Here is a 21,939-nt window from a genome sequence, read left to right on the forward strand (position 1 = left end):
ACCGATCCCTCCATGCCCCCCTTCTGGGTTGAAGGACCCTTGGAGCCAGACGGAACAGATGGGCTGGCAGCGGTGGAGGATGGAGGATGGAGTCTAAAACATGTTCCATAGCCCAGAGGTCTGGGCTGGGCATCCATTCCCTCAGCTCTCTGACCAATGTAGGTGCATCCGAATATTCTCTGCGCATTGGTCAGAAATGGTGTAAGGTCTCCTGCTTGGGCCGAGGGACGGGGGGCTGGACTAGATGACCTCCAAGGTCCCTTCCAACCCTGTTCATCTGTCAAATCTGGGCTAAAACTTTGAAGAAAGGGACCAGAGTGACATCTGTCAGAAATTGTGTACGGTCTCCTGGGGGGGAGGGGGCGTGTTGGACTAGATGACCTCCAAGGTCCCTTCCAATTAACCACTGTGATTTCTGTCCTTCCCCCAGGAAGCGGATGCCAGGCTGAAGACGGGCCCCCTGGAGGAGCAGCCCTTCTGCTGCCAGCCTCACGGGCTGCCGGAGTTCTGTCCCTCTCACCCCTTCCACCAGGTAAGGGCCCACTTGGGGGTCCAGGAAAAGCCTTGGGGGTGTCCCCCCCCATGCCCAGTGCCTCCCCAGCCAACTCAGAGAGGCCTGGTCATGGTGGGAATTCAGGTGAGAGAGAATCACCCAGCTGGAAGGGAGCACGGAGGTCTTCTAGTCCAACCCTGCTCAGACAGGTGAGCGTCTATCTGAATGCCCAACCTCGGCCCCTTTAAGACTGGTGGACTTCAACTCCCAGAATTCCCCAGCCAGCAGACCAGGGGTCTCCCACCTTGGGAATTTTTTTTGCTGGCTGGGGAATTCTGGGAGTTGAAGTCCACCAGTCTTAACGTTACCAAGGTTGGACACCCCTGGTCTAGGGTCTCCTGACTAGGCAGGGGGTTGGACTAGAAGACCTCCAAGGTCCCTTCCAACTCTGTGATTCTTTCATTTATGCCCTTCTGCCTCCTCTAATGACCAAAATGCTCCCACCTGGCCCTTTAGAAAGACAGGGAGGGAAGGCCTCGCCGGCTGTGGATTCTGGGAACCGCAGCACCAACCGGCCCAGAGGGCTGCTAAGGGACAGCCACGGGTCCCCTTTGACTTAAAACCCCTCAGTAAGCAAACTGTTGTAAGTGACAGAAGCACAGTCCTCACACTTACGACCACCTCAGCATTTCCTCCATGTCACGTGACCCAAATCCAGGCCTTTGCCCACAAGCCCCTATTTAGGACCGTTGCAAGTCACGCGGTCACCTGTTTCGGGACCTTCCCGGCCGGCTTCCAACAAGCAGTGGGGGGAGCTGGATCCACTTAATGATCCCATGACGCGCTTAACGACTGGGGCAATTTGCTTAATAGCTGTCGTCCCCCCCCAAAAAAGGTTGTAAAATGAGGAGCAAGTCCCTTAGCAACCGTCTCACTTTAGCACCTGTCTCGCTTAGCGATGGAAATTCCCCTCCCAATGGTGGTCACAAGCTGAGGACCCACCTGCATAGGAGACCAGGAGGCTGCGGGGCGAACACCCTGAAGGGAAACGGGGGTCCTTGGCAGAGTTGGAGAACCCAAGGTGGGCTTCCCACAGCTAAATCTTTGGGTTCCTTACCCCTAAAAAGGCTGGTGACTGTTTGGCCGTAAAAATCAGACCGAGAAAGCAAGCCCAGCTGCATTTCTCCTTTTCTTCTTCTCCTTCTTCCAGTATCTCGCCAGCGGTGCCCTTCCGCTCCCCTTCCTCTCGGCCCCCCACCACCCGTACCAGAGGATGGGGCCCCCAGGCCCCCAGCAGCCGCCCCCACTGCCCCTCTTTCCAAAGCCCATCTACTCTTACAGGTAAGTCCTCCCCAGCATTCGCACCCGCCTCCTCTCGGCCGCTCCAGGGAATTTGGCTCCCAACTGGGCGGAGCCTCTTTAGGGAGGTCTCTTCCGTTCCCACGATAGGATGGGGTAAAAGGGCGGGGCCAAATTGGAGGCATGTCTGCCACGGGCGACAACGGGGATGTACACCCACTGACACCTGAGAGGAAGAAAGAGGACGGCCCACCACCGAGGCTGAAGGACGGGCCGTGGCTCTCCGGGGCAGAGGCCCACCCGATCGGGGCTGCAGTTTTGGTTGGAAAGGGGGAGGGGGAGGTGCACGAGGATCCGGTTTTGCCAAGAAAAAAAAAAACCTCTTTATCAGCAGCCGGTAGGTTTGGGGGAGAGAGGCGGCTGAGTCTGCAGGCAGGAAGGTGGGCTTGCATGGCATTACCAGCTTGGTCTGTCTAGTGCAGGGGTGTCCAACCTTGGCCACTTTAAGACTTGTGGACTTCAACTCCCAGAATTCCTCAGCCAGCGAAGCTGGCTGAGAATTCTGGGAGTTGAAGTCCACAAGTCTTAAAGTGGCCAAGGTTGGACACCCCTGGTCTAGTGGTTCGGGCACCATACCGGCTGGGTGACTCCACTCCTCCTGCCTCAGCGCTCTGACCTTCTACCGCTGCACCAGAGAGAGTATCTTAACTTCCTGCACACCTGTGTAGGGTTTGCCTGTTGCACAGGGACAGACAGGATGTCACTCCAGAGGGTTAAGGTCATTGCCCCTCAGAGGATCCTGGGTTGCCCTCTCCCCTCTTTGGAAGAGCTTCATAGCTCCCGCTGCCTTAAGAAAGTTCAAAACATCCTCAAAGATCCATCTCATCCTGGGAATCCTTTTTTTTGAACTATGACCATCCGGCAGATGGTACAGGAGAATAATCAAAACAAGGACAAGCAGGCTGAAAAACAGCTTCCATCCCAGGGCAGGAGCTCTGTTGGATTCTACCCTAGAGGTCAATATAATGGCAACATCAGGAGTTTTCAATTCAATTGTACAGAATGCGAAGGAGGCGTGTTTGTGTTTATTTTCATGGTCATAAATTGTACATGGAAGATGGGGTTTGATTTCGTTGTATGAAGTGCAAGGACAATCAAGTAAGCTAAACTGGGGGGGGGGAGCTGCTTCCCAGTGAGGCCCCCCTCCCCGGTGCCCAGGGCACGGAGGCCGGCTCTGCCCAGGGTCCCCTCCCTCCCCACCTGGCTTGGCCATGCTTTTCCGGATGGCCACGGGGTCCTTCCGCTTCCACTTCTGCAGCTCCTCCTGCATCTTGTCCACCTTGGCTGGGTTGAGGGCCCACAGGCAGCCCTTCCGGGAGGAGCTGCCCGCCTTGTTCTCCACTTTCTCGAAGCATTTGTTCAGAGACAGGTTGTGCCGGACCGAGTTCTTCCAGCCGTCGGGAGCCGTCTAAGAGCCATGACGGTGAACCTATGGCCCATGTGCCAGAGGTGGCACCCAGAGCCCTCCCTGTGGGCATGTGTGCCATTGCCAGCTGCTCTTTGGGTTTCCAGCACACGGATGTGAACCGGCTAGCTGGTCATTGTGCATACCAGAGCTCCAGGAACCCGAAAACCAGTTGGCTGATGCGCACATGAGCACCGGCCAGCTGGTCTTTGGATTTCCGGCACTCCGGTGCATGTGCACACATTCCAGTTTGGGCACTTGGTGCTGAAAAGGTTCGCCATCACTGGTCTAGTGCAGAAGTCTTCAGCCTTGGCAAGTTTAAGACTTGTGGGCTTCAACTCCCAGAATTCCTGAGCTGACATGACTGGAGGAGGAATTCTGGGAGTTGAAGTCCACAAGTCTTAAAGCCATCAAGTTTGAAGATGCCTGGAATAGATAGAGAAAGAGAGGTAGAATAGATAGATAGAAAGAGAGAGAGAGATATAGAATAGATAGATGGATGGATGGATGGATGGATGGATGGATGGATGGATGGATGGATGGATAGATAGATAGATAGATGATAGATAGATAGATAGATAGATAGATAGATAGATAGATAGATGATAGATAGATAGATAGATAGATAGATAGATAGATAGATAGAATAGGTGATGGATGGATAGGTAGGTAAGTCGGTAGGTAGGTAGATAGGGAGAGAGAGAGAGAGAGAGATAGAGAAAGAGAGAGGATAGATAGATAGATTAGGTAGATAGATAGATAGATAGATAGATAGATAGATAGATAGATAGATAGATGATAGATAGATAGATAGATAGATAGATAGATAGATAGATAGATAGATAGATAGATGATAGATAGATAGATAGATAGATAGATAGATAGATAGATAGATAGATAATATAGATGATGGATGGATAGCTAGGTAAGTCAGTAGGTAGGTAGATAGGGAGAGAGAGAGAGAGAGAGACAGAGAGAGAATAGATAGAGAAAGAGAGAGATAGGATAGATAGATAGATAGATAGATAGATAGATAGATAGATAGATAGATAGATAGATGATAGGTAGGTAGGTAGATAGATAGATAGATAGATAGATAGATAGATAGATAGATGATAGATAGATAGATAGATAGATATAGATAGATAGATAGATAGATAGATAGATAGATAGATAGATAGATAATATAGATGATGGATGGATAGCTAGGTAAGTCAGTAGGTAGGTAGATAGGGAGAGAGAGAGAGAGAGAGAGAGAGAGATAGATAGATAGAAGAGAGAGATAGGATAGATAGATAGATAGATAGATAGATAGATAGATAGATAGATAGATAGATAGATGATAGATAGATAGGTAGGTAGATAGATAGATAGATAGATAGATAGATAGATAGATATAGATAGATAGATAGATAGATAGATAGATAGATAGATAGATTAGATCGAGGTCTTTAAGACTTGTGGACTTCAACTCCCAGAATTGACATGACTGGAGGAAGAATTCTGGGAGTTGAAGTCCACAAGTCTTCAAGCTGCCAAGGTTGAAGACCCCTGGGTTAAGTAGTGAAGGCACCAGGCTGGGAATCAGGTGGCTGTGAGTTCTAGTCCTGCCTTAGGTGTGAAAGCCAGCTAATTGGGAGTGCAGAGGTGTGCAAAATCAGTAAATAAAGCCAGCAGCCAGTGTGTCGTTCTGCAAGATGACTGGCTTTGCCTACCTCTGCGATCCCATGGGAACCTCTCTTTGACTGGGACTTTTCGTAAGGAAGAAGCTGGCTGAGGAAACGTTGCAAAGTCCCTCAAAGGAGTTGGGGCTGTGGCCTCCCAAGAAACCCTGGTCAGAAGAAGAATTTGGGGTTCCAACTCGAGTCGGGGTTGCACAAGAACAAGTCAAAATGGAATCCAGACAGCTGTGAGGAAAAGATATTTATTTCTTTATTCCACAAAGGAAAGAGGTTTGCAGCTGAGGGTAGCTAGTCAGACAAGGGGCCAGAAAGGGCTGCTTTATAGGGGGGCTTGTCCTTGGTGGGGGTCTTGAGGGGTGCAGATGTGTGTGCGAGCTGGTTCCAGAGTGATGCTTGAGGGACAAAGGTGTATGTAGATGTTGACTCCCAAGAAAGGGTGGATTAAATCGAGAGATGTAGATTGAGTCTCTACATCTGAACGGTGGTCATAATTAATATTTACATTGTGTTAATTGAGTTATGTGTGCTTGCTTGTGTGTGTTTACAATCTTCTATATATATATAAAAGTGGAATATCACTCACGCATCATCACAAAATCTCCAGCACTGTAAAGCCTACAAACTTGAAATTTGGCCCGTAGGTTCCTTTTGGCTTCTAGGGGCTCCCTAAGAAAGGATTTTTCCAAAGGACCCTCAGAGCGTTTAGAGTATTTCCTATATTATTATTATTATGATTAACACGCTCTGATGCTAAGGAGTTCTACTCCCCCTCCCCACCTGGAAAGAAATCTCTTCCAAATGCAAAACACAAGCAGAGGAAAGGACTGTCAGTTTCAGAGCAGCTTTAGTGTACTAAACAGTACACTAAACAGTTGAGCTAAGCCACGCCCAGGTTCCTTGCTGTCTCCTCCTTGCTCACACAGCAAATACTGTTTCAGTTTCCAAACAGCCCCCAACTCACACACTGGCAGGATGCTAGCCAGAGGAATACCGATGGATGCTGGTAGGCAAAAGCAGAATTTCCACACACCCCTTATTTTCCTCCCCCAAAACTAAGCCCGGCCACATAGTTTCGTAGCAAAGCACAGGGACAGGGCGTGTTTGGAATAAGCGTGTAACCAGTTTTTATGTTTGGTGCCCAACAGGTCTTCTCCGCCATGCTAGAGTCCCTCACCTCCCTGGTCCTTTCCCCTATCGTTCTCTCCCCCCCACCCCACCACAATCCATGTAGCAAAGCAAGGGAGACGCCCCACGCTAACCATGGCTTGTTCGCTCTCCTCCAACAGCATCCTCATATTTATGGCTCTCAAGAACAGCAAAACCGGAAGTCTGCCTGTCAGCGAGATTTACAACTTCATGACCGAACACTTCCCTTATTTCAAGGTGAGTCACGGTCACCTTGTCCCGGGCTTGGGAACAGCGGGCAATTCAGTGGTGAGAAAAAGCCAAATGCACAGGTGGTCCGGGTAAGGTGAGAGCCCTGGCTGGATCCCTTCAATCCCTTCAAGGAAGCCGACGCAACCCTAGGCTGCATCAAGAGCAGGACTGGATGGAGATCACGCTGGAGTCTTAAGGCCACTTTGCAAAAGGCCAATCCTTGGAATATTACATCCATCAGTATTTCTGTTGCTGGCTGGGGGATTTTGGGAGTTGAAGTCCACAAGCCTTCAAGGGGCCGAGTTTGGAGGCCTCTGCCCCAGACAGACAGCTTAGCAAACAGCTAAACTGACCCCTTTTCCACCCTCCTCCCTTCACCCAGCCCAGCCCCAGCACTGGGGAAGGACGGGGAGCCCCCAGTGGGAGGGGAAGCAAAGTGAAGGGAACCCCCTCCCCCCAATGCCCTCCCTCCCCCCCCTCATTAAACTCCCAAAGACTGCAGGGAGGGAAAACAGCAATTGTGAGTTTGGGACCAGGTGTGTTTTTCGGCTGCCAGGTGCCCCTCTGGCACTCTTCCTGCACGACACACACGCGTGTTTTAAGCGTGTCTCCAGGGCGCAGAGGCCGCCTCGAGCTGGCCTGCTGTTTCCCCTTCCAAAATCGCAGCCAGGCTAGCAGGGCCGCGAGTGGCTCCCCGAGAGCAGCGCCGAGGGGTGGAGGCGCAATTAATTCTTTGGCGCGAGATGCAAAGACGCCCCGCCGGGAGGGAAACACCCCAATGACACAACACACTCCTCCCGGGCTGCCTGGCCTCCCTCGCAAGGGGGGCGGTGACACAAGAGGCTGCTTGGCTCACTCCTACGTCCGTCCGGCAACCTCTTTGAAGAGCCCAGCCCTGTTTTCCAGAATGGGGGTGCGGAGGGGCCTTGCGCAAGGCGGGAGGCGGCCCAAAGGTTTCGCCGTTGCTCAGAGGGCGGAGGGAGCGATGGGAAGGCACAGCCGTTGTCAGCCTTAAGATGCATGGACTTCAACTCCCAGAATGCCCCAGACAACGTACTGGCTGGGGGATTCTGGGAGCGGAAGCCCTCTCCTCTTAAAGAAGGCTGGCTGGGGGATTCTGGGAGTGGAAGCCCTCCCCTCTTAAAGCAGGCTGCCTGGGGATTCTGGGAGTGGAAGTCCTCCCTCTTAAAGCAGGCTGGCTGGGGGATTCTGGGAGTGGAAGCCCTCCTCTTAAAGCAGGCTGCCTGGGGGATTCTGGGAGTGGAAGTCCTCCCCTTTTAAAGCAGGCTGGCTGGGGGATTCTGGGAGTGGAAGCCCTCCCTCTTAAAGCAGGCTGGCTGGGGGATTCTGGGAGTGGAAGCCCTCCCTCTTAAAGCAGGCTGGTTGGGGGATTCTGGGAGCGGAAGTCCTCCCTCTTAAAGCAGGCTGGCTGGGGATTCTGGGAGCGGAAGCCCTCCCTCTTAAAGCAGGCTGGTTGGGGGATTCTGGGAGCGGAAGTCCCCCCTCTTAAAGCAGGCTGGCTAGGGGATTCTGGGAGTGGAAGCCCTCCTCTTAAAGCATGCTGGCTGGGGGATTCTGGGAGTGGAAGCCCTCCCTCTTAAAGCAGGCTGCCTGGGGATTCTGGGAGTGGAAGTCCTCCCCTTTTAAAGCAGGCTGGCTGGGGGATTCTGGGAGTGGAAGCCCTCCCCTCTTAAAGCAGGCTGGCTGGGGGATTCTGGGAGTGGAAGCCCTCCCCTCTTAAAGCAGGCTGGTTGGGGGATTCTGGGAGTGGAAGTCCACCCCTCTTAAAGCAGGCTGCCTGGGGGATTCTGGGAGCGGAAGTCCTCCCCTCTTAAAGCAGGCTGGCTGGGGGATTCTGGGAGCGGAAGCCCTCCCCTCTTAAAGCAGGCTGGTTGGGGGATTCTGGGAGCGGAAGTCCTCCCCTCTTAAAGCAGGCTGGCTAGGGGATTCTGGGAGTGGAAGCCCTCCCTCTTAAAGCATGCTGGCTGGGGATTCTGGGAGTGGAAGCCCTCCCTCTTAAAGCAGGCTGCCTGGGGGATTCTGGGAGCGGAAGTCCTCCCTCTTAAAGCAGGCTGCCTGGGGGATTCTGGGAGCGGAAGTCCATCCCTCTTAAAGCAGGCTGCCTGGGGGATTCTGGGAGCGGAAGTCCTCCTCTTAAAGCAGGCTGCCTGGGGGATTCTGGGAGCGGAAGTCCTCCCTCTTAAAGCAGGCTGCCTGGGGGATTCTGGGAGCGGAAGTCCTCCCTCTTAAAGCAGGCTGGCTGAGGGATTCTGGGAGTGGAAGCCCTCCTCTCTTAAAGCAGGCTGGTTGGGGGATTCTGGGAGTGGAAGTCCACCCCTCTTAAAGCAGGCTGGTTGGGGATTCTGGGGAGGAAGTCCACCCCTCTTAAAGCAGGCTGGCTGAGGGATTCTGGGAGTGGAAGTCCTCCCTTTTAAAGCAGGCTGGCTGGGGATTCTGGGAGTGGAAGCCCTCCTCTTAAAGCAGGCTGGTTGGGGATTCTGGGAGTGGAAGTCCACCCCTCTTAAAGCAGGCTGGCTGAGGGATTCTGGGAGTGGAAGCCCTCCCCTCTTAAAGCAGGCTGCCTGGGGGATTCTGGGAGTGGAAGCCCACCCTCTTAAAGCAGGCTGGCTAGGGGATTCTGGGAGAGGAAGCCCACCCCTCTTCAAGCAGGCTGGCTGGGGGATTCTGGGAGTGGAAGCCCTCCCTCTTAAAGCAGGCTGGCTGGGGATTCTGGGAGTGGAAGTCCACCCCTCTTAAAGCAGGCTGGCTGGGGATTCTGGGAGCGGAAGTCCACCCCTCTTAAAGCAGGCTGCCTGGGGGATTCCGGGAGTGGAAGCCCTCCTCTTAAAGCAGGCTGGCTGGGGATTCTGGGAGTGGAAGCCCTTCCCTCTTAAAGCAGGCTGGCTGGGGGATTCTGGGAGTGGAAGTCCTCCCCTCTTAAAGCAGGCTGGCTGGGGATTCTGGGAGTGGAAGTCCTCCCCTCTTAAAGCAGGCTGGCTGGGGATTCTGGGAGTGGAAGTCCATCCCTCTTAAAGTAGGCTGGCTGGGGATTCTGGGAGTGGAAGTCCATCCCTCTTAAATCATGGGTCAACGGGAGGGTCTTTCTCCCTTCGGAGGACGGGCAGAAGGAATCTCTACCCCCAACGTGAATCTCACCCAGGCTCCGCTCTCCTTCCACCCAGAAAAGGAGGAAGGGGCTGCAGGCAGACTCAAGCCCCCTCCCCCAGTGGAGGGATTCAACACTTTTTATTACAGGGTCTGTGGGTGTGGCTTGGTGGGCGTGGCAGGGGAAGGATATACTGCCAAATCCCCCTTCCCTCCCCACCCCACTAACCTGCTTTCCAGCTCCGTTCTCCTGGGCAGGGCAACCCAAGGAGACCCAGCCGATCAGCTGGGACTCGATGGGAGGCGGAGAAGAGATTGGGGTTTGTGGGCCCGGTCAGAGGTGAAATTGGCCGGTTCTCCGAACTACTCAAAATGTCCGCTCCTGGATCTCCAGAACCGGTCAGAACCTGCTGAATACCACGTCTGACCCCTGACCTCCCCTCCCCATGACGGGATACGTCCCTGGATTTTCCTCAGCTGTGCTGGAGGAGGAGGAGGAGGCTTCGAATCCTAGAAGGCAACCCCCCCATTCCCAGCCCATTTTCCTGCTCCTAGGGTTTCCTGGTGGTCTCCCGTCCCATTGCCAGCAGCTCAGGCCCTGCTAAGCCTTCCGGAGGGACCTGCTCCGCTCTTACCCCTCCGGGGCCTTAAGGGAGGACCGTTCGGGCAGGCTGCCTCTCTGAACGCGGGCCAGGGGCCCCACCCTGCGTGGAAAAAATCCCCAAATCCCCTGGGAACCTCTGAAGGGCCCCGTGGCGGCCCCTCCCTTCCCAAGGAAGAGACTCCCCATTATCCGGCTGAGCCGTAATCCGGCCCTGGAATAGAGAGACGGCTCCTCGACTGGCACCGGAAGGGGGCAGGAAGGGGGCTGGCTCCCCCTGGCACAGGGGTTGGGGCCCTCTAGCAGAAAGAGCCTGGGCCCCTTTAAGACTTCAACTCCCAGAATTCCCCAGCCAGCAAGGTAACACGGTCGTTAAGTGAATCTAGCATTCCCCCCCCCTTTACTGGTTTTCACACTTAACGGCTGTTGTAGCATCTCCACTGACACGTGATGAGACGCTGGGCAACCGACTCACATTTACGACGGTCGTAGTGTCCCAGGGTCACCTCGTGATCCCCTTTTGCGATCTGCCTGATGAGCAAAGTCAATGGGGAAGCCAGATTCGCTTAAGGACCGCGGTACCCATTTAACAACTGCAATGATTCATTTAACAACTGTGGCAAGGAAGGTCGCAAAGCGGGGCAAAGTTGACTGAACAAATGTCTCGCTTAGCAACAGATATCGGGGGCTCGATTGTGGTTGTAAGCCGGGGACTACAGTACAATGCAACACAACAAACACAACACAATAACCCAATATACTACAATACAGTGGAATTATGAGATAATTATTATGATTAACGTATAGTATAATAAAAAAAGCCAATCCCAAATTTGGGGAAAACTCCTCAGTGGGGCCAAAGTCTCCCCGGGTCACATGACCCCTGTTTCACTTAACGACTTGCAGCAATTCACTTTTTTTCTTTTGTAAATTTTTTATTTTATTTTTTTACCAACAGTCCATCTCCCATTTAAGTCTCCAAACCTGCCCACTTTAAGACTGGAGGAATTCAACTCCCAGACCTCTCTAGCCAGCAGAGCATAGGGACCTTGGAGGTCAACTAGTCCAACCCACTGCTTAAGCAGGAGATCCTGTGCCAGGAGGGTCCAACTTTGGGACTTGAAGACTGGTGGACTTCCACTCCCAGAATCCCCCAGGCAGCAGAGCCAAAGTTGCAAGCCAGACCTCTTCCTGCTTGTCCTCCTGAGTCCATCCATCCGGATGACCAGGGTCCTGGGGCCGGCGGGGGCCGGGCTCCTGCCTGCTTCCTCTTCCTAGCATCCCCTCTCTCTCTCTCTTTTTTTTTTTTGGCTTGCAGACCAGGTTGTCTGTCGGGTGACTCACTCGCAGCCTGTGGGGTGGTGCTTCCTCGCCAGCTGGCCGGAGGGGAGGGAAGGCAGGGCCTTTGCGACTCCCATGCAGCGGGAAGAAAGCGCATTTTCAGAGGGCGCGGCCATTGTTGTGCAGGAAAGGTGTAATTAGCACACCTTTCCCAGCAAGAAAAGGAAAACACACACACACACTCACTCACCGCCTCCTGTTTGGGCCCTGGAGGCAGAAGGCGCTTGATCCCATCTTTCTGGAGCTGTTGGCAGGCGGAAGGCAAAGAGCTTGGAAAATCGGTTTCCTTACCTGTCCAACCGTCAGGAGGCAGCGGGAGAAGCAGGGCAGCTCCCTGTCCCCAGGGGAGGCCCCAGCATCGCCCCTGGAAAGTGGGTCCTGGGTGATCACAGATCATCAGAGTTGGAAGGGACCTTGGAGGTCATCTAGTCCAAGCGGAAGACCCGACACCATTTCTGACCAATAGGCAGTCCAGTCTCTTTTGGAAAGAAGGTGAAAGGAGGTGTCGGTCTGTGCTCCATTCAAAATCCAAGAAAGAAATACTTAGACTCCATAGATTAGAGGAAAGATATCTTTTACTGAAATTTGAAGTGGAAGCTACAGGTTGAATTCTGAATCTAAGGAATTAGGCGCACAGATCACATATGCAAAGGGATGGAATTGTTCCCACCCCCCCCAAAGTTCAAAAGATTCTTCCAATCAAAAGTTCTGAATATGATCATGTGGGCATCTTCAGGTGGTGATGAGGCCTCTGTCCATTGACCTTGACATAGTTTGATAAAGATTCGCAGTTGCGCAAAAGAAAGAAAGCTAAGCAAGGAAATAGAAACTTAAGAGCAGGAATTTATACTCCCCCCCTCAACTCCTCATTTTTTCAACACAAGAATGTAACACCTCCTGCTCTCTTCCCAGACACACACACACACACACCTCCCCCCACCCCCCCCCCCCTTACTCATGGCAGCCGAAAGATGCAAAGCAATAGAAAAGATCTTGGAGGCTGACAGGAGGCCCCGGAGCTGCGTCAGGACCTGGACACCGGCATCCCCACCCTGGCTGGGTCTGGAAGGCCTGCCGCTGCCCCAGGGAGCCTGGCCCCCAACCCTCAGGGCCACGAGGCCGAGAGACCCCCGTCCACTTCTCCAGCCCTGACGGGAGAGACGATTGGTAGCTCAGGGTTGAAATGAGGGGAGCTGGGTGGTTTGTTTCCAGGCGTTGAATGGCCTAACGAGGTAGCATTATCAGGGCTAGAAGGGAGTGGGGTTTGCAGAAGGGAAGGAGGGAGGGAGGAGGAGGAGGAGAAGGAGGCGGAGAGGGACTGTGGGGTCCTTGGTGCTCTCTGAGCCTGGTGATTTTCTTGCAGACGTTTCAGGACCCAACTAGGGAACATCACCAGTGCCAGAGGCAGAAGGGGGTTTGCTCTCTGTTTACCTGCAAGCGATTTGCCCCACTGGTGGGCGTATTGTCGGTGGTTCCTTGAGGAGGCTGTTGTTTATGGTTAACCTGTTTGTCTGAATCGGCAGTTCCTTGTTTGGGACTTTTGTTTACTTCTGGAGGGTTGGTCTACCTCAGGCAAATCTCGGTTTTCATCTCTGTTTATCTGGGAGCCGATCGCAGGTGAGGAGGTGTTCTGGTCCTTTCGGTTTCCTCTCGGTTTCCTCGGAACGGCGTGCAAATGCCGTTTATCTCCATCTGTGCCTGTGGATGGCTGGTTTTGTCTGAGGTCCAGGCTTCCAGGAATTCTCCTGCCGACTCGGCTCGACCCGAGGCAGTCGCTATTTCCCAGTTGAAACTGTGGTGAAATCTGTCCGTGTGTTGTGAAATGAAGGAATTCTCATCGTGTCTTCAGACTCGTCGTTGGTGCGCAGGAGCGTGGTTTATAACAGACTAACAAGAGAGTGGGAAGGGGCCTTGGAGGTCCTCTAGTCCAACCCTTTGCTCAAGCAGGAGACTCAAAGGCCTGTCCAACCTCCAATGCTTTACGCCGGATGTTGTAGAGGCCTCCTATTTTTTCCCTCCTGGAAGTTCCTTTTGGTTTAGGTAGGACAGAGGCCTCCAAACTTGGCCCCTTTAAGGCCTGTGGACTTCAACTCCCAGAATTCCTCAGCCAGCTCTGCTGAGTCTACCAGTCTGAAAGTGGCCGAGTTTGGGGACCCCTGAGGATGTTCTGGGGGGCTTTTGTTGCGGTGTCGTCGGTCTGTTGGTTCTGGCGCAGCTCCTCTTGTGGAGCACCTTTCTCAACACAACTTGCTGTCTGTTGTGGCCTTTGCTCTCTTCTTGATCTCCCTGGGAATCCTCCACTTTTTCACAGAATCGTAGAGGTGGAGCAGATCCTAGAGGTCATCTAGTCCAGCCCCCTCCCCCCCCCCTCAGATAGGACCCACCTTTTCGTACGCTGTCACCGTGTCTGCCCATGAGTGGCCGCTAGTTGGGTTTTTCAGAGCCGGGGTTTCGGCCTCTGTGGCTTTTAAGGCTCCCTTGTCCTCTGACTCACTAGCAGGTCCTGTCCTGCAACTTTCTATCTTGCCATCTGATGACTTTCCATCTCAGAATTCCGCAATTCTGCTTTATTCCTTGTTATGGTGAGATAAGAAAAAAAACCCCACAGGGACAATCTGTGTCAGCAACAATGACAGCCTCAGCATCGTTGGTTCTACCTGGGCAAGGATTTCCGTGCCCCAAACGATGCGGGCAGGTGTATCTTTGGGAGTAGCAGAAGGTGAGGTGCACCTGTTGTTTTTGGGAGCCTCCTGGAAGGGAGTCAAGAACAGGAGGGGGAGGGGGAGGGGGAGGAAGGCCGTGGGGGGGTCCTTGGTGGTCTCCGAGTTTGGTAGCTTTCTTGCAAACATCTCACGACCCAACTGGGAACATCTGCGCAATATTGAGTAATGAAAAGCCTGCAAGAAAGAAGCACCTAGGACTCCACAGTCCCCCCCCTCCCCCCCTTCCTCTTCTCCCCTCTCCTCCTCCTCCTCTCTGAACGCCCCCCTTCCAGCACTGATGATGTTCCCTAGCTGGGTCACGAAACGTCTGCAACAAAACCACCCAGCTCAGAGAGCATCAAGGCCTCCATAGTCCCTTTCCTCCTCCTCCTCCTCCTCCTCCTCCTCCTCCTCCTCCTCCTCCTCCTCAACCACCCTCCCTTCCAGCACTGATGATGTTCCCTAGCTGGGTCACGAAACGCTCCGCATAACAAAACCATGTTCCCTAGCTGGGTCACAGCCCCACAAAACCCCAGCAGAGTCCCACCCCCACAGATATCCTCTTCCATTGGAATTCCCCTCTAGCTGTGGGGAAGCCTTGTGTGGCTCTTCCTCCCGAGGGCCCCTCCAAGCAGGACCCACAACAGTGGAAGAACTGGGAGCGCTTGTGTGTGAAAACGGAGCAGCAGCACACGGGGAAAGGGCATCTCAGCTCCGACAATCGCACGACACAGACCTCTCTGGCCGGCTGCCTTCTCTGCCCCCATCGCCCTTTCTCCTGCCCCGTTTCCCCCCCCCCACGACTGAGGGGATTTTAAGAGACCCCACCACCACCCCGCCACCAGAGTAGGCTCTGCACACCTCGGCCCCTTCCTGTGTGGGGCGCTGCGTGGTCACCTGATGGGGGGCTGGCTTTATTTGTCCAGTTTATTTGGCTTTTATAGGAACTTTGCTATTCTACACCTTGACAGAGTGAGAATCTCAGAGACACAAAGACAGACAAATTCCCACAACAAAAGTTTGGATGGTAAAAGAGAGTGAGCAGACATAACAGATCATCAGAGTTGGAAGGGACCTTGTAGGTCATCTAGTCCAACCCCCTGCCCAAGCAGGAGACCCTAAACCAGGGATCCCCAACCTTTCGACGCCGCGGCCCGGTTCCGGCGTCAGCTGGGCATGCGGTTCCGGCGTCAGCTGGGTGCCGCCATCTTTTTTGCGAAAAATCACTTCGGTGGCGTCACGGAAGTGATTTTTCATCAAAAATGGCGGCGCAGCGCCCGGTGAGCTTTTCGGGTAGAAATGGCTTTCTACCCGAAAAGCTCACGAGCGCTGGCGCCGCCATCTTTTTGACGAAAAATTGCTTTTTACCAAAAAGATGGCGGCGCCAGCAACCAGCGGCCCGGTAAGGCTTGTTCCGGCCCGGTACCGGTCCGCGGACCGCGGTTGGGGACCCCTGCCCTAAACCATTTCTGACAGACGGCAGTCCAGTCTCTTCTTGAAAGCCTCCAGGGATGAAGCTCCCACAACTTCCGAAGTCTCCATGGGTTGACTGCTCTCACTGTCAGAACATTCCTCCCTATTTCCAGGTTGAATCTCTCCTTGTTCAGTTTCCATCCATTGTTCCTTCTCTGGCCTTCGGGTGCTTTGATGGTGATATTGACTGTTTTAATTAAAGAACATAATTTATCTAGGTTTGTTTTTGCTTGCAAACGAATTCTGGACTTTTGCTCGAAAATTGAAAACAAGGAAAAGGAGAGTGTAACAAGCCCAAAGTCACCCAGCTGGATTTCATACCTAATTTGGAACTAGAACTCACCGTCTCCTGGTGACTGGCCCAAAGCCACCCAGTGGGCTTTCACACCCAAGGCTGGACTAGAACTCGCAGCCACCTGACACCCAGCCTGGGGCCTTCACTACTTAACGGCTGGACCGTTTTTTCCTCCAGTTGCCGCTGTCTGAATGGTGTGGTTCTGCTTTCTTGCTCTTAGACGGCTCCCGACGGGTGGAAGAACTCGGTCCGGCACAACCTGTCTCTGAACAAATGCTTCGAGAAAGTGGAGAACAAGGCGGGCAGCTCCTCCCGGAAGGGCTGCCTGTGGGCCCTCAACCCAGCCAAGGTGGACAAGATGCAGGAGGAGCTGCAGAAGTGGAAGCGGAAGGACCCCGTGGCCATCCGGAAAAGCATGGCCAAGCCAGGTGGGGAGGGAGGGGACCCTGGGCAGAGCCGGGCACCGGGGGGGCTCGCTGGGAAGCAGCTCCCCCCCCCCAGAGCGTCAAGGCAGGAGGGGTTGGGGGGACTTAGGCTCCGCCCTTTAGCAGCCCTGGTTTGGCAGGAGGGGGGGGTGTCTCCCTTTTGGATGAGGTTGGGAAGGCAAAAGAAACAGGTTTTCCCCCCATTAATTTTTATGACTTCATTTGCCCAGAATGGCTGGACCAATTTTCATTCCCAGGGCACAAGATTTATAGTTGTATAACAATGGTCCAAGCTAAATGGGAAGCAGGGGGTGCAGCCAGGTGGAACCCCAAAATAATCCCAATTTTCCGAGAATGCCTCCTGCATAGTCAATCCGGAGTTAATTTGGGAGAGGTCGCATGACAATAGCCAAAGAGGGAATTAAATTGGCAAAGCCAATCAGGGAGCTAATTTGGCAATGTAACTAAACCTAGGAATTAGTCAACGCAACAAAGCAGAAAGAGAATTCAACCAACAGGTAACCCAATATTCTCTATGGCAGGGACTCCAACTTTGGCCACTTTAAGACTTGTGGACTTCAACTCCCAGAATTCATCAGCCAGCTCCACAAGTCTTAAAGTGGCCAAGGTTGAAGACCCTTGCTCTATGGAGATTCTGGTTCTCCCCAAAAGGCAGTTGGACTTCTTGAAGACTTTCTTTTTACCTTGAAGTCATTTTGCTTCTCACCAAAAGAAGCTTCTTCAGTTCTTCTTCGGTTCATTCTCCACCCTTCACTCAGAACCGAGGAAGCCTTCTTGGATGAGAAGCGAAACCTCTTCAAGGGGAAAAAAACCTCAAGAAAATCCAAACTGCCCTTTGTAAAAACCACCTTTGAGCAAGCCAACATTGTTTGAATTGTCAGTTAAGATTCAAGAGCTGGAGGTGTTGCGCTGCGGAAGTATAGATGGCAGTTCTAGGGCCCATCTGCAAAACGCAGCCTGGGTGGGGCCAAGTCAGTCCTTGGGCTGTGTACTTTTTAAAACCCTTGGAAGAAAACCCCTTAGGGTGACCAGAAGCCTTTTAGCATCAAAGAAAGACCAGTGGAGAAAAGTAGATGGTGCGGGAGGCTGAATGACCCCAATTCCAGACAGGGTCACGCAGAGCTTCACCCCCTCCCCAGGTGTGTCATGCCCCCTCCCCTTGGAGTCTGAATCTGAGGGGGGAGACGAACAGCTGACAGGGAGTGGGAGAGTGGGAGAGAAGGGCAAAGTCCAGCTGGGCAGAGTAGGGGATGGAGTTTAAAGAAGAGGCAGTTATGAGGGACGTTTGCCAGGAACAAACGCTGAATTCACCAAGCGTTGTGAGTTTTAGCCTGCATTCCTGACCTTCCTCCTGTCTGTGTGAATTATCGCCGTGCTTCTCTGTGCTTCTCTTGCCCGGCTGGGATGATTGGACTCATTCTCTTGCCCTGCTGGACTGCTTGATTGCAGCCATTCTGCTTACAGCGTTTGGACTGCAGTCAGAGGCTGTTGCAGGTTCGTGGGAGAGTTTTTCTCCAGGCCGGAGAGTAACCGGGACGTTGGGGGGCAAAATTGGAGCAAATAAAGGGACTCATGCCTATTTTCTGGCTGTGTTGCCTTCTTGATGCATCCCATGTCACCACAGGGCACTTCTGAGGGGTCTCGGGCACAGGAGCAGGAGGCTTTGAGGGGGCAGAAGGGGGGGAAATCCACCCTGAAAAGTCTTCTTTGGTGCTGACGCTTCCTTTTCATTTTTTTTTAGAAGAACTGGAGATTCTGATCGGGGACAAGTCAGAGAAGCGCCTGTCCTGCAGTCCAGCTGGCGTCGGGGGTCCCTCCGACTCCGGACAGATGCCGCTCCAGCCACTGCCTCTCTGTGAGCCTCCATCCCCTTGCTGCCCCCTCCCCACCACAGGGAGCGGGTGGGGGGGGAGCACCCCAACCTTCCTCCAAGTGAATGGGGAGCGAAGGAGCGGCCCCATCCATCCTTTGGGGCAGGGAGGGGTGGGGAGCAGAGGAGCCGGCCCAGCCACCGTCTGGGGAAGTGGGAGAGCAGGGAGCAAAGGTGTGGGGGGAGTCAGGGAGGGCCCCCCATCTTCTTCCCTCCCACCCCTCCTGCCTCACCCAACGCTGGACACTCACCACGTTCTCCCCACTCCCTGCAGATGCCCAGAATGGGCAGGGGCTCTGCCCTCCCCTCTGCCGGCCCAGAGCCCCCGGGATGTGGGGTGAAGATGCTGGCAGCCTCCAGGCCTGACCTGCTGCTTCTGGATGGCGACCTCAGCATGGATGTAGACGCCTTGAACCCCTCCATCACCGGGTTCGACCTCCAAGGTACCCCTTCCTCTGGATCAGGGTCCCCAAACCTGGCCAACTTTAAGATTGGTGGACTTCAATTCCCAGAATTCTCCAGCCAACTGGCTGGAGAATTCTGGGAGTTGAAGTCCAACAGTCTTAAAGTGGCCAAGGTGGGAGACCCCCGGTCTGCTGGCTGGAGAATTCTGGGAGTTGAAGTCCAACAGTCTTAAAGTGGCCAAGGTGGGAGACCCCGGTCTGCTGGCTGGAGAATTCTGGGAGTTGAAGTCCACCAGTCTTAAAGTGGCCAAGGTGGGAGACCCCCAGTCTGCTGGCTGGAGAATTCTGGGAGTTGAAGTCCACCAGTCTTAAAGTGTCCAAGGTGGGAGACCCCCGGTCTGCTGGCTGGAGAATTCTGGGAGTTGAAGTCCACCAGTCTTAAAGTGGCCAAGGTGGGAGACCCCCGGTCTGCTGGCTGAGGAATTCTGGGAGTTGAAGTCCACCAGTCTTAAAGTGCCCAAGGTTGGAGACCCCCGGTCTGCTGGCTGAGGAATTCTGGGAGTTGAAGTCCACCAGTCTTGAAGTGGACAAGTTTGGAGCCACCTGCTCTGGTTGGACCCCTTTTGGGGGAGCAGCTGAAAAAAGGGGCAAGCAGAGACAGCCTTTCTCTCAGCCGCTCCCCCAAAATGGCTTTTGGAAGGAGGTGGGGTCATGTGCCATCCGGTCAGCCCTGGCAAGGGCAGCCACGGGGACGGTGGCTCTTTTGATGGCTGGCACAGATGCAGGTGGGCCCAGGCACGGTTTAGCTCTCTTGGGGGTGGGGTGGGGGTGTTCGCAAATGCCCTTCAAGCCGAGGGCACTGCCAACTCTCCCCTTTCTCTCCATACAGGCAGTCCTCGACTTACGACCACAATTCAGGCCCGAAATGCGTGGTTAAGAGGATATTATTGCCCCGTTTGGTCCCCGTTCCTGGCAGGGGCTCTTAAACGAATCCCTGCCATCGTTCAGTTAGTCCCATGGCCGTTAAGTGAATCTGGCTTCCCCCCACCCCTTGACTTTGCTGGTCAAACAGTCGCAAAGGGGGTTAACGTGACACCCCCCCCAGGACACTGCGACATAAATACGAGTCAGTGGCCGAGCAGCGGCCGTAAGTTGTAATCTTGAACGGTCACTAAATCATCCCCACCCTCTTTTAACGACCCCATAATCCCCTGCGGGGTGGAGTCTGGGCAAATGAATGGAGCAGAGTGTTTGAATGGCCGGATGCCCTTCCTGTCCCCAGGGCGGAGGTTTTTTTTCTCAGCAGATAATATTCCCCTTGTGCCCAGAGAGAGAAATAGCTGCTTCTACCCAGGATCGAACTCACAGCCTCCTGATTGGGAGGGGAGAGCTCCACCTCTAGGCCATCGCACACTTCTGTGAATGGTCACTAAATGAATGGTTATAAGTCGAGGATTACCTGTGCTGTATGCTCCTCCCCCACCGCCCACTGACCCCTTTCTGGCTTTCCTTTGGGGGGGGAGAGGAAAATGGTCCCCCACCCCTTGCGCGCCCCCCGCCCCACCTGGTCTCTTGTCAACCTCCCCGCAGGGACCCTCTGGGAGGCGCTGAAGGATGACAGCCTGGCGACGGAGCCCCTGGGCCTCATCTCGGCCTCCCCGACCGCTGCCCAGCCGGACTTCCTGGCCCCCTGCCCAGCGGATGCCAACCACGGCGGGGAGAAGCTCCCCCAGCACCACAACTTACCGGATGTTCAACTGACCACGCTCTACTCCGCCTTCCTGGAACTGGACACAGGACCGGCCCCCACCTACCTGAACCCTTCGGGCTCCAAGCCCATCGCTCTGGTTTAGACCCCAAGCCAGACCGGGGGAGGGGCTGTGGCAGAGCTTGGCTTGAAATCCCTTGGGCAAATTCCCTGGCTTCCCAGCCCCACAGGGAGCCCCCACCCCCCACCCCCGAGATCCTCCAACTGTACCTAAGTGCCTCTTGAAATGCCATCCTGTACCTGCTCAGGATGCCAGGGGCCAAGGGATGGCTTGCCACAAGCCAGGATGGTCAGAAAGCACGTTGGCCGAGACTCCAGACGAAACCTGGGCATTTTACAGCTCTCCGGCCCTTTGGCTCTGCCTGTCCGGCCACTGGGATTGCTTTCATTTTGAAGACACATGCTATTTCCCCCCACCCCCACCCACCCCATTTATGTATGTGCAGGTATAGATGCCTACACAGCCTTCAGCCTCCCCAGAGTCCCAGGTTCTCATGTGGCACCCTGGGCAAATGAATTGGCACCCCATCTTCCAGACAAAGGATTGAGGCCACCAGGGGCGCCGTTTGCGAAACGATGTTCAAATTATGCTCCGAATGGCTTTCTGGACACATGCTCCAAACAGCCCAGGCAAGGGAGGAAGGAGAGGCTGCCTTACCCAGGTGGTGCCAGGGCTGAAGAAGACCCAACACAACTCACTTGGCCAAGCCTAACGCCGTAGCCGCACAAAAGTGGCCCCCAAAGGCAGACCCCTCCCAGGAGAAGATTCTGTGTGTTTGTCGAAAGCAATGTTGTAAAATCTTCTTAACTGTACGGATAAGGAATGTAGCACTTTGGACCAAAGTCTTCCCCCTCTGGGCCATTTTAATCTTGCAAAGACAAAAGTAGGTTTGATTTGAAGGGGGCGAAGAAAGGGGCAAAATCTTTGGGAAAACCTTCGGATGAATTTTATTCATGCAAGTTGCATCTCCAAGGTGTGTTTACACCAGAGGTGGCCAACTTGGGCCTCTTGAAGACCTGTGGACTTCAACTCCCAGAATTCCCCAGCCAGCGCATGCTGGCTGAGGGATTCTGGGAGTTGAAGTCCACAAGCCTTCCAAGTGTCCCAGGTTGGACACACTCACCCCCATCCGCTCCACACCTGAGTGATGCTTGATTGATGTACAGCAATTTCAGTTTTCCACCTTTAATGAAACCCTGCAAAGGTTTCACTCACCTCACGGCTTTTTCCCCCACTTCCCAGCACTCTGGATTTTTGTCGAAAACTCCGCACAATAAATTCTCTTATTTGCACCGTTCATTTGAAAGGGAAGGCTGCCCTCTAGTGGAGCTGCTGACTGGTGAGGCTGGGAATGTCAGTGTGGTTGTTCCTTTGGCGCCATCTAGTGGCCTCTGGGTAAATGAGGCAGAGTTAGACTCTAGAATAATAGAGTTGGAAGGTACCTTAGAGGTCTTCTAGTCCAACCCCCTGGTCAAGCGGGAGACCCTACACACCATTCCAGACGAATGGCTGCTCCATCTCTTCTAAAAAGCCTCCGGGGATGGGGCCCCCCCCCCCCACAACTTCTGGAGGGAAGAGGAGGAAGAGGGAAGAAAATGAAAAAAGGAAGGAAAGAGA

General features: G+C 53.9%; 1 protein-coding gene across 1 annotated transcript in view; it reads left to right on the top strand.

Moving 5' to 3' along the window:
- Positions 1-20,432, top strand: part of FOXN1 (forkhead box N1) — a 41,051-nt gene extending 20,619 nt beyond the window's left edge. Inside the window, 8 exon segments of the mRNA XM_087954571.1 lie at positions 431-532; positions 1,704-1,834; positions 6,226-6,322; positions 16,054-16,261; positions 18,021-18,134; positions 18,424-18,436; positions 18,438-18,592; positions 20,144-20,432. Coding sequence (XP_087810697.1) covers positions 431-532; positions 1,704-1,834; positions 6,226-6,322; positions 16,054-16,261; positions 18,021-18,134; positions 18,424-18,436; positions 18,438-18,592; positions 20,144-20,406 — 1,083 coding nt within the window. The 3' untranslated portion in view covers positions 20,407-20,432.
- The last annotated feature ends 1,507 nt before the right edge of the window (positions 20,433-21,939 follow it).

The sequence above is a fragment of the Notechis scutatus genome, chromosome 1 (assembly GCF_049901735.1).
Source record: "Notechis scutatus isolate UNSWTSFEM ecotype Mainland chromosome 1, rNotScu1.2, whole genome shotgun sequence".
In the NCBI taxonomy this organism is placed as follows: domain Eukaryota; kingdom Metazoa; phylum Chordata; class Lepidosauria; order Squamata; family Elapidae; genus Notechis; species Notechis scutatus.